General features: G+C 59.8%; 1 protein-coding gene and 1 long non-coding RNA gene across 5 annotated transcripts; both read right to left on the bottom strand.

Annotated features, from left to right (window-relative positions):
• Positions 1-3,152: 3,152 nt before the first annotated feature.
• Positions 3,153-4,143, bottom strand: LOC139045575 (uncharacterized). Its single transcript, XR_011504254.1, has 3 exons — positions 4,024-4,143; positions 3,390-3,505; positions 3,153-3,290 (listed from the first exon to the last, which is right to left on the bottom strand). It is a non-coding gene; the product is annotated as an uncharacterized lncRNA (long non-coding RNA).
• A 474-nt stretch (positions 4,144-4,617) lies between these two features.
• TMEM18 (transmembrane protein 18) lies at positions 4,618-11,148 on the bottom strand. Of its 4 annotated transcripts, XM_070512703.1 has the most exons (6): positions 9,806-9,976; positions 9,600-9,711; positions 9,308-9,428; positions 7,768-7,822; positions 5,034-5,127; positions 4,618-4,948 (listed from the first exon to the last, which is right to left on the bottom strand). In XM_070512703.1, exons 1-6 carry the CDS (start codon positions 9,835-9,837, stop codon positions 4,853-4,855), a joined length of 510 nt encoding a protein of 169 aa, XP_070368804.1. In that variant the 5' UTR covers positions 9,838-9,976; the 3' UTR covers positions 4,618-4,852. The 4 variants fall into 4 exon arrangements, with proteins under 4 accessions (XP_070368804.1, XP_044627792.1, XP_044627794.1 ...); XM_044771857.2 differs by lacking the exons at positions 9,600-9,711; positions 9,806-9,976 and adding an exon at positions 10,427-11,148; XM_044771859.2 differs by lacking the exons at positions 9,600-9,711; positions 9,806-9,976 and adding an exon at positions 10,628-11,056.
• Positions 11,149-11,979: the final 831 nt, after the last annotated feature.

Raw genomic sequence — 11,979 nt, 5'->3', positions numbered from 1 at the left:
CACACTGGACGGTGGAGGATGGAGGGGAGCGGGTGGGATGTGCAGGCACTGAAGTCCAGCGTCAGCAGGGCTGAGATCCTCAGAGCCAGCTTCGAGTCAAGAAGACACGGTGTGCTCATCCAAGGAGGATGCTGGAAGCTGAGACTTTGCAGGTGGGAGTGACATGGTGGCAGGTCGAGAACAACCACAGGGTGGAGGCGGAAGGAAGAAATACTGAGGTCGGAGAGAACAAGGATACAAATGCAGAATCCTCGAGGAATTTCCCAAGGAAGGAACGAGGACAGCGAGGCTTTGGCTCTTCAGAAAGGACGCTATGAAGTGGCTTCCACAAGGACGGCGGGGGCTGGTGTGACTCGGCGGCATGCTTGTTAGCAGGCTGCGGGTCTGAGGGAGGAGGAAAGAGCAGCAGCCTTGCAGCAGCCCCACCACCCAGCCGTCCAGGATGGAACTTACCGCCTGCCGGCAGGTGTGCCTGAGATGGGGCGATGCGGCCATGTTGGTGGAGGAGCCTTATGGGAGAGCGCCTTCCTCAGACAAAGCCGCACGGGACGCTGATGCCGTGCCTGAGTCCCTGGAGGCAGGGTGCTGAGGACCAGGCATGTGTGTGTGTGTGTGCACGTGTGTGCTTTTGTGTGCATGCGTGAGCCTCTGTGTGCGTGTGGGGGTGGGGTCTAGTTGTGGAGGCACAGAATGTCATGGCAGGTGACACCCCAGAGCCTCCAGCATCCCTGGGGACTGAGGCAAACAGGCGGAGGGCAGGACAGGCTAGCACAGTGTGGGGTCAGCATTAAGTCGCAGAGTGGCCCCTACTCTGAGCTCTGTGGGTCTTCCGTAAGCCCCCCGAGACGAGCGCTGGGGACACACTGGCCAGCGCCCAGATCCAGGGTCTGTTCCATCTACCTGGTTGAACACTGTGCTGGAATGCACCCTAATGCTTAGTGGACACGTGTTCCTAACAGTGTTTCCTCTGGCTTCCATCAGCGTGTATTTAGTTTCTGCTCCTGATGTTGGACCCCTGAGGGTCCCAAAGGAGAGGTGGCTGGAGGGTGACCGTGCGCTTGCTGAGCCCGACTGCCAGCAGGAGGAGCTTCCAGAAATGACAGACCATCTTCCAAGGACTGGGGACGTGCTAGCCTCCTAACAATAAATAAAGACCAGAGAAGTCTTCTTACAGACGTGATGGTTTCAACAAAGAGTCTGAACCAGTAAACCAACAAGTGAAAAAAAGCAAAAACTAGCTGGACTTTCGTGTGCTGTGATGGAAACGGCTGTTTTCTTCTGAAATTGCTGCCTGGGTTGTCACCTACACATCAGCCTGTGTGAGCCCCGAATTTCCAGCCACTGTTACTTTTTAGTGTTGCTGTTGTGACATAAGCAACCAAACCAAACTTTATTTTCTTTGAAGCTGAATCTTGGTGAAATTCCAAATGACACTTTTCTCCCCCTGCTTTGGTCATTCGTCAGCTCCCCCTCACTGTCGTGAAAACCCGAATCTCCTGGCATGTGGGATGACGCCAGGATTTGTGGGTCTGCTGCCCTGAGAGCATGATTCACCCTGTTTCCCTCGTTTGCTGGAGCAGAGACACAGCCTTTGTGTTCTGGGAGCTTTTCCCCTAATTCCTGCTGGTCTCTACTAAATCATGGTTTAGGTCAAGATGCTCCTGCTCCTGGTGGACGATTACAGGTGGCGCTCTCTGCGGCTGGCTCCCAGGCACTGCGCTTGCTGCTCTGTCAGCTCCACGAGGACGGAATTCTCCTCACCAGCCGGCCCTCTCGTTTTACTCCACATCAGAACGTCTGTTGAGTGGCTGGAAACAGTGTCCACAGCCCTGGGACGGGCACTGCACTTCGCAAGGACCTTGGAAATGCGCCCACGTGTGGGACACGTCCAGCAGAAAGTGTGGGCCAGCACTCGGGACAGATGGGCCAGGTCGGCCCATGTGGACAGTCTTCACTTTCTTTCCTTTCTCTTTTTTCTTAGCACCATCTAACAGGCCGAAATGTGGCCTCTTCTGAAGTTGAGCCTGTTTTCAGATGCTCTGTTTCCGTTATTTCATCAGTTTCCCCTGGGGTGAGAGGGCAGGTGAACCAGGTCCCAGGGGGACGCTGCGCCGTCGCCCCTTTCCCTTGACTCCTGTTTGACCCAGGGCGCACAGGCCGTCTCTCCAGGCCCCAAACCTCAAGCTCCGGGACGATTCAACTTGGCCCTTCCTCCAGTCTGACTCTACCTGCTCCCAGCGAACGCGTCCATTCCCTCAGATGGTAGTTACATCCGTTACCTTCTGAGCAAACATCTGAGCACCAGGCGTGGAATTCAGACCTTTTCCCTTGCTCAGCAGACAGAACCTTGAACAGTGACCCTCGGCCTCGCAAGATTCGCTCAGGAAGTGTCTTCACTCAGAATCCGCTGTCGGACACACAAATGGTTCTCAAAGCACCAGCTTCTCACCAACATGTCTCCAGAATTACCACGTACAACGTGCAGAACTCACAACAGTAGACGGTAGCTCTTATTCTGGAAATCGGGTACTCACATCTGCGGTCAACACACAGCTGCCTCGTGCAGAAAGGCTGTCGCACGCCGGGGCGGGAGGCGCTGTCGGGGCAGAGGGCGTCCGGCCGTCCAGTCCTCACCTGTGCCGCCAGCTTCCCTCCGTCTTCAGTTTCTCTCTGTTCTGCTCAAGGGGCTCCCAGGGCGGAACCCTGACACACCTCGAGTGTCAAGTGCACCTGTTGGCTGTGAAGACACAGGCCCTGTCACCAGCCCACCAGAGCAGGTCGCCCGTCACAAAAGGAAGGGAGGCCGTGACTGATGCTGAGCATTATGTGGCAAAAGAAGACAAAATCTCACAAACGTCCACTAAAATTACTTCAAAAGTTTAAGTCTTTGTAATAGCATACACCAAGTATGTTTCAAGAAATTCTTGGATAAACTTTTATATTGTCAAAATCTATGAATTTACTGTTTCTTTTTTTTTTTTTTACCATTGGGACTTTCTACAACTAAATGCATGTAACTCCAACACTCAAAACCAACGTCAGGTAGATGGAATTTCCTGTTTGATTTCGTAGCTAAGACATCAGTCGCTGCTGACAGAATGGGGTCTGAAAAGCAGAAACTTGCCTGGTAACCTCCACGGTAAATGACGACTTGTTTTCTGTGACTTGAGTCACATTTCTCAGAAAGTGAATCCGTCAGGATGAGCAGCCTGGTTTGCTGCTTTTCACCCCAAAGCCTGAGCTAAAGGCGTCTGGGTTTGGAGGCTGGAGCGGGATCCACGGCACCTTGACTGGGCATCAGACGAAAGTTGGTAAGTGAAACAAATCACAAAAGCACTGAAACATCAGCCCAAATCCATGTGAAACAAACAAGCAAAATCGCAGACAACCTAGTTCGTCTGTTGTGGTAACTGCGCTGCGGTAACTTCCTCACTCGGTCATCCCTCTCCTGCTGGCACCCGTGACGGCGGCAGGCGGGCTCGTCAGCTTGCGAGGAGGGTGACATCTACAAAGCGAGAGGACCCCTGTTCTGATGAAACTGACAGCTTTACGCTCCTGAGCACCAGACTGAAAAAAGAAACGTGAAACTGGGGAAGGAATTGTCACCCTTTGTATTTGTCAGAGAATCTATTAGCTCAAACAGCTGAATACCCACTGAGTGCTCTATTTGTAACTGCACATGCTCAACAACAAACTCCGAGGCTCATTCAACACATTCCTTCCACGGGACCCTGGCTCTGTCCTGTTGTGACATTGTGACTGTGTCCCGGGGCGGAGCCTGTGTGACGTTCCAGGCCCGGCCTCAGGGCAGTCAGTCTACTACACTGAGATGCAGTGCTTGCTCCCGAGGCCTGGTGGAAGGTCCCTGCAGTCCAGGGTTTCTCAGTCCGGGCACTGCAGGAGCTCAGCAGTATCCTCGCTCCAGCGACACCTCACAGCATCACCAAACCACCCCAGGCCCGGGGCAACACCACCCTCGATGGAGAAAACACTGTGGGACAGGACGGGGGAGATGGTGCCTACACATAAACAGCACTGCTTATTACGGTCGTCCCCCTCACGCGCGGGGACACGTCCCAGGACGCCCGTAGATGCCTGCAACCGCGGACGGCGCCAAATCCTAGATACATGTTGATTCCTTTGCCTACGACCTGTGATAGGGTTTAATTTACACGTTAGTGTAACATGACAGTAAGCACCGGTAGCGATGGCGCTTTGGGGCCGTCATCGAGTAAAACAAGGGTTCCTTGAACACAGCCCTGCAATACCATGGCAGCCGACCTGATGACCCAGACAGCTACCGAGTGACCCTCCAGCAGATGGCCTCCACAGCGTAGAGCCGCTGGACAAAGGAGGACCCCGGCCCAGGCAGCACAGAGCAGGACGGCACGTGCATCACCCCACTCAGAACAGCGTGGACCTAAAACCTACAGACTGTTTATTTCTGGAGTTTCCCGTTTGAACTTTGGGGACCACGGCTGATGTCGGGTAACTGAAACCACAGAAAGTGAAACCATGGGCGAGCAGGAGCTCCTCTACTGGCTTTAAGGTTCTCAGAGTAACTGAAGGGCTTGTAATTAACACTAATTTCAGAAGCAATGTGAGCCCCACGGCAAATGAAGAAAGGCCCCGCACAGACTCTTTATTGACACAGTTCAGCGGATAGGCAGCAAGCGTCTCAGGGACAGGTGCAGGCTGAGGAACGCCTGGGGGATGCCAGTGCTTGTCCGAGAAAGCAGCCTAGGCATGTTCCGTACGAGGACGTCGCAGCAAAGAATCATCACCACCAACGGGCTCGGCTGCCCACGGGCCGCCTGCGATGCGCACTGGGAACAGCACGGAGCAGCCGCGTTCACTCTGCTTTCCTCCTCCTCTTCCTCTCTCTCCTCTTCTCCTGTAAGTTCTTTAGGTCGGTCATCACACTCAAAGTCTTACGCACCCACAGAATCTGAAAACAACGTTTAGGATACATTAGAACTGGAAAACACACACATTGGAGAAAAGTAAAGTGTGAAAGCCTGTGACACACGTACCACGATGATCATGGCGTTCAACAGCAGCGGTGCCGAAAACACCAATGAGATGAACATCCCCCTCGAGTCGAAATACTGATATTTTGAAAACAGCCTGTTGTAATAAAAAAACTTACAATTACTTGGTGTGACAAGACGACGTTTTCAGTGATTCTCTACTCAAGACACGGCGTTCGGAGAGATCTCACGTCAACCAAGGCAGAGCCACTCGCCCACCTCGGGTCCTTTATCATCTCTACTCTCCATCCAAACCATGACGCCTGCTATGAAGAAAAGTCGATCCCACAGGGAACAGAGAAGGAGCCCCCAGCACAGGAAAGATGCCAGTGGAAGTGTGACCAGTCGAAGGGTTCTGAGGCGAGGCGGACACTTGTGCAGGACGCTCCTCTGCTCCCAGTGAATTGGACACCAACTGTGACAGGCACCGACCCGCAGCTCTTAAATGCTGCCCAGCAACAGCGTGACTGTTCCGCATCCGATGAACTTGCAGCAGCAGCGGGACACAGCCATTGGGCCTGCGGCAGGCGGTGGGGGCAGCACGAGCACCTGCCCTGCTGGGTTCTCACAGCCGCCTGACTGAAGCGGGGCCTTGTCTCTCTTCACAGGAGGAGTGGCTGGGATCTGGGAAGGGCAGGCACTCAACTCACCCACACACAGGGCTGGGCCACCCTCAGGGGCCAGCACCGGACTCACACTGAGCAAGTCAGTGGTGTGTCACGACCCTCTGACTGAGAAACAGTCACTGAGCCCCTCCCATGGACTGTCATGGGCACAGGGTCAGGGCAGCGAGAAGTCAAAACGCTGCTCTGCGAGAGCTGACACACAGAAGGTGGGCCCAGATGACGAGGCAACAGTGAGACACGCGTGCTATTGACAAACATTAGAGAGACGAGGCGGGGAGGGCCATGATACGCATGCAGCCGGGGGAGGGCTGCTTGTCTCCAGCAGGGACCTGAGAGGCCAGCAGGCACAGGGCCACGTGCTGCGGTCAGACTCTGCCCTGGGCCGCTGCCCGGGCCAGGAGGGTGAGGGCGAGGCCTGGGGGACAGGCGGTGGTGGCGGGAGGCTGTGCCCAGTTTCTGCCCAAGCAGCAGCCACAGGACCTGCTGAAGAATCTGCATGACGGGTGAGGCACCGGCCTAAGAGCCGGAGGGAGAAGCTGGGGGAGAAGCTGCCAACCCAGAGGGAGCAAGGCCCTGGGGATGGGTCTGGAGAGAGGGCAGCAAACTTCGGCAGGGATGGCAAACTTCACGACCATCAACGGGCAAGCAGGTGGTGAGGCGGACAATGGGGCACCCTGACACCTGGAGACCAGGGACACAAAGAGGAAGCCATGAGCAGGTGCAAGAGGAGCCCCCATGGGCAGTGAGGTGTCCACCGTGTGCGGAGGAACAGCAGATGCCCCATCAGGGCCAGAAGCCGGGACAGCTGCCACGGCCCCAGCTGTGTGGAGGAGCCTGAGGCAGGGGCAGGGCTGGGGGTCTTCCTGGGAGGAGGATGCATGTTCTTCAGCTGATGGGGATGGCTTCAGAGGGAAACACCAAGGATGCCAGCGGGGGGCAGGGTGTGGAGCCACATCTCCAAGTGCAGAGCGGGGCAGGTGGGGCAGAGGGCAAGGACCGCAGAGGGGATACGTGTGCCTGCCCTCCTCCTCCAGGTCTCAGGGGGCTGGAGGGCTTCCTTCAGCTGGGGGCGGGCACAGCAGCTGCACCACTGTGAGCGGGGGCCTGCCACCACCTTCTGGAAGGGCCAGCATACCAGGCTCCATGGCCGGGAAGTGACACCTTCAGCTTGTCACCCGAGAACCCAGCAGTTCCTCTTCCTACTTTAAATTTGCTTTTAATTTTACATTCAAGAATATGAAAACCATTTTTAGCTCCCAGGCCACAGAACCCAGTCAGTGGGAGAGGTGCAGCCTGTGGGCCGCTGTCTGAAGGTTCCCTGGCTGTGCACAGGGCTGGCACAGAGGGGCCTTGCTGAGCACAGCTGTGCCTCGTTCACACCGCGGTGCAGGTAGTTGACCCCGGCGGGTCTGACATGCTCCAGAGGATGCAGGGAGAGGCGGGGGAGGAGAGGACCAAGGCACACAGAGCACGGGGATGGCGAGGGTGGTGTGGGTCCAAATCCAGATCCAGATCCGAGGTGGGAGACACCAGCGGGAGCATCAGGGGAGAGGGAGTAAGGACCCAGGAAGCGCTGGTTCAGGGTGTCCTGACCAAGGGCACAAAGGCAGCTTGGGGCCAAGGCAGCAGGACGGAGGGTGGAGGGTAGAGCTGCCACCACAGGAGCCCCAGCTGAGCCCCACGGAGGAGGCAGGATAGGCTGGAGCTCCCCAGGATCTGGGTGTGGGGTGCACCGCCAGGAGCAATAGCAGGTGCCTCAGGGAGGGGCGCTGGGACACTCAGGCCTGGGGGCCAGCTGGCAGGGCCTCGCAGTGACTGCCTGCACTCTGGCCGCTGGTGGGCCACGTCCCTCTGGTGACACTCTCCTCACCCTGCAATGGAGGCCAGGCCCCAGTGGCCGAGCACCGTGCCGTTCAGGCCGAGTGGACCCACCTTCGGTCAGCCGCCCAGCAAGAGGGGCCGCCTTCCAGGCCTCAGCCCATCCTGCCCCTGGGCTCCCAGCCTGATGTCCCCATTCCTTCTCCAGGTCCGAGTCTGTCGGGACGTTGGGGCGACGGACCACTGCTGGGGTGGGTCCCGACCCTGGTCCACACAGCAGGGAGCTGGCTTACCTCCAGTTCAGGGCGGCCACCTCATTGATGGACTCGGCGCAGCAGACGAGAGTGACTGCAAGAGAAGAAGTGCGTTAGAACGTGGCGCTGGCGCTGGTCACTGCAGTCACAGGCTGCACCAGGACGTTCCCTGCAAACAGCACACAGGAGGCGAGAGCCGAGGAGAAGCAGACGGAACGCGAGGCGAGGCCACGAGGCTAAAACTGCGGACACCCGCGAACAGGAGGCGGGCAGGAGGCCGTCTCAGAGCTGCCCACCTCCGGCCTTGCGGGTCGCACAACGGGCACCCACAGCAGGAATGGGGGCCGCAGCTGCCCAGACTTCAGCCTCCTGCCCCTCGGTGTCCTCGCCCCATGCCTCATGCCAGCCAGGCATCATCCTCATCTCATCTTAGACATCCCACTCACTCTACGCCCAGCGTCACAACTTTACTGTTTCTGCATAACCTTCTCAATCATTCCACGCAGCAGCCCTGCACTTTCTCTAAACTCCTGGCCCTCATCTTTAAAACTGGCCCGGGCAATGCATGAAGGCACTGTACGCCTCCTCCTGGTTTGCACTCTGCCTCCCAGAGCGGGCAGCGAGTGCCACGCCCGTGGGGGAAACACTGCGTAAAGAGGGTCAGCATGCACTAAACCCACTCTTCTCAGTGGAAGTGGCACTGAGACCCTCCCTCGCACACCAGCAGAGTCCTTTCAAATTCAGCGTCCAAGACTTATCTTTAAGCTGCCAAGAGTGAAAACTGCAAGTGCTCTGAAAGTCAAAGGTGAGACGTGATAGACATGGGGACGTCTTCCAGAAATGTTTAGAGGATCTGGAGAGGATCACAGAGCACACACAGCGCCCATCACACAGCCCCAGGCACGGAGCACACACAGCACCCACCACACAGCACCCATCGCACAGCCCCGGGCACGGAGAACACACACAGGGCACATCACACAGCCCCAGGCACAGACACACACAGTGCCCATCGCACAACCCCGGGCACGGAGCACACACAGTGCCCATTGCACAGCCCTGGGCACAGACATACACAGTGCCCATCACACAACCCCGGGCACGGAGCACACACAGTGCCCATTGCACAGCCCTGGGCACAGACATACACAGTGCCCATCGCACAACCCCGGGCACGGAGCACACACAGTGCCCATTGCACAGCCCTGGGCACAGACATACACAGTGCCCATCACACAACCCCGGGCATGGAGAACACACACAGCGCCCATTGCACAGCCCTGGGCAGAGAGCACACACAGTGCCCATTGCACAGCTCTAGGCACAGACATACACACTGCCCATCACACAGCCCCAGGCACAGAGCACTCACAGCGCCCACTGCACACAGTCCCAAGCACGGAGCACACACGGCACCCATCACACAGCACCTGTCGCACAGCCCTGCGCGCACATACACACAGCACTCATCGCACAGCTCTGGGCACAGACACACACAGGGCCCATCACACAGCCCCGAGCACGGAGCACACACAGCACTCATCACACAGTGCTGAGCCACAATGCCTCCTCTACTCACTCAGGCACAGGAAATGGCCAACCTGCAGCCTGTACCTCTTCGAGGAGAACCAGGTGAGCAGCAGGCAGAGCAGGTGGAAGCCGCCCAGCCCCAGGAGCCAGGGCTCCGTCCAGTCCGTCTGCTGCAGGACACAGAAACGCATCATCAACTCCCGCAGGGCCAGGCTTCATGTCCCCCAAGTCAGCGAGGTCAGGGCCCCTCACCACTGGGTGCGCCTGGGGCTGCTGAGCAAGGTGTCTAGAGAGCCCCCAGGCCTGGCAGAAATATGGGCGGGGTGGAGGGAGAGCGGTACCCAGGGATGAGGCAAACAGGAGCCCTGCTGGCAACCACACCAGGCCTTCAGCGGAGTAACCAGTTCAATGCTCACACCCACAGGGTGGACGGAGCCGCCTGCACCCCTCTGCCTGCTGGACAGAAAGGTGTGTTTCCTCTGGGGCAACCTAAGGGTCGCCGCCCCACGAGGTGAGAAGGAAGGTGAGGGACGTGTTAGGGACGCACTTGGTCCCTCCAGGAGTTATGAGGACTCCCATGTCCAGCTTCTGAGCCCAGGACTCAAGGCCTGGAAATCTGAGCCATCCTGAGCAAGACCTGATCTTCTCCAACCTTTCTGCCCCGCGTCCAGCCTGCAAACAGCGCTGGGCTCTTGGGTCTCAACTTTATGGGGCACGTGTCTGCACCCCCAGGCTCAGACCCTGCTATGTGCAGTCCCCCCAGTGCTCAGATTCCCCCCCACCATGCTCAGACCTCTCCATGCTCTGATCACCCCCAAGACGCTGAGACCCCTCCATGCTCAGATTTCCCCCAGATGCCCGGAGCGGACCGGAGGGCGATAGGGACAGCAGGTCCCCTGCGCCCTGAACACTCAGCCCAGAACAGCCAGCCAGCCCAGCAGCACAGCGCCCCACTGCACAGGCCCCGCCCCACTGCACAGGCCCCGCCCCACCGCCAAACCCCGCCCCATCTCGCAGGCCACGCCCCACTGCCAAAACCCGCCCCCGCGGCCTAAGCCCCGCCCCCACGTCCCACCCGCTGCGGTCGGCGTCCATGGTGGGCGCTGGGAAGCCCGGGGCGGCCCCAACCGCTCGGGCCCGAGCAGGCAAACAAGGACTGGCGAGTTACCGCGATGACGGCAGGAATGCTGACGGGGAAAGAGCTGACTGAGAAGGGGGACGGCATGTTCCCGGATAAGGCCTCCCTCACCACCGCAGCCAAGCCGTCCCCGCCCCGCCTGGATACCGCTCCCGCGTCGCCTCTCGCGGGATCTCCACTCTTCGCGAGATCTACACTGTCGGATGGGTGTACCCTGCCATCTCGCGATACCTCTAGTGCCTGGTGTCGCGTCCACGTCTCGCGGTATCCGCGGCGTTGAAATAAATATAAGTGAATTGGAAGTGGGCGCCGGGCTCGTTGTCTCGTGGGCGGGGTGGGCATCTTCGGTCCTCCTGCGGCGGCAGCAAGGGACCGGCGTGGGGACAGTGGCTGCGCCCGGCGCCCGCACCTGGGGTGACAGCGCCCCACTTCCGGGGTCTGGGGGACAGAGGGGACCGTGGGCGGAGAGGGCCGGGCCCTCGGTGGGGGCCGTGTCCAGGCGGGCTGCCGTCCGCGTGCTGGCCGGGAGCCGGCTGTGCGGGGCCGCTCCGCGCTCGGCCCGCGGGGCTCGTGCGGCGCCCCTCGGGGTCCCAGGGACGGGGGACCCTGCAGGTCCCGGGCCAGACCGACGGCAGCACGGTCCCGGTGGGCCCGCGCCGTTCGGACACAGCCCCTGTCCCCGCGGGCCGGGCCGGGCGGGGAGGAAGGACCGACCCGGGGCCGCCTGCGGTCTCTCCGGATGCGGCCCGGCGCATCCGCCCGCCCTGGTGCTGCTCAGGTGTCCAGGCCTGGGGGCCGTGGCCTCTCCTCTCGCGGCCCCGCCTCCCGCGGTCACTCCGCCCGCGGATCCCTTTGCTCGCGGATCCATCCTCCCGCGGTCACTCCTCCCGTGGCACCTCCTCCCGCGGCCCCGCCCCTCGTGTTCACTGCTCCCGTGTTTCCTCCTCCCGCGGCCCCACCTCCCGCAGTTCCCTCCTCTCGCGGATCCCTCCTCTCGCGGCCTCTCCCCAAGCGGATCCATCCTCCTACGGTCCCTCCTCCCTGAGATCACTCCTCCCGCGGCCCATCCTCCCGTGAAATCGTGCTCCCGCGGCCCGCGCGGCCCCCTTCGTCCCCTCCTCGAGCGACCCCTCTTCCAGCGGCTCCTCCTCCAGCGCCCCGCCCCCCCGCACTTCTCCTCCTACAGATCCCTCCCCCCGCAGCCCCTCCACCAGCAACCGCCCCTCCTGCGACCCCGCCTCCTGTGGCCCCTCCTCCTGTGCTCCGCCTCCCGTGGCCCCACCTCCCGCGGCCTCTCCTCTCGCGGCCCCTCCTCCCGCGGCTCCTCCTCCCGCGGCTCTTCCACCCGTGGCCCGCCCTCCTGCGGCTCCCCTTCCGACGCCCCCTCCTCCCGCGGCCCCTCCTACCGCGGGTCCTCCTCCCTTGGCCCCTCCTCCCGGGGTCCGATCCTGCCGAGGCCCCAGCAAGCGGTGTTTTAAATCGGGAATTACATACGTTATTGCTTCCAAGGGTCCCTTGTCCCAAGATAGTAGCCAGATCCTTCCTGGGACTGCAGGGTCCGGAGTGTCGGTTTCTGCCTGCAT

This window comes from Equus asinus, chromosome 6 (assembly GCF_041296235.1).
Source record: "Equus asinus isolate D_3611 breed Donkey chromosome 6, EquAss-T2T_v2, whole genome shotgun sequence".
Taxonomy (NCBI): Eukaryota; Metazoa; Chordata; class Mammalia; order Perissodactyla; family Equidae; genus Equus; species Equus asinus.
This window is presented reverse-complemented; position numbering and strand designations above follow the sequence as displayed.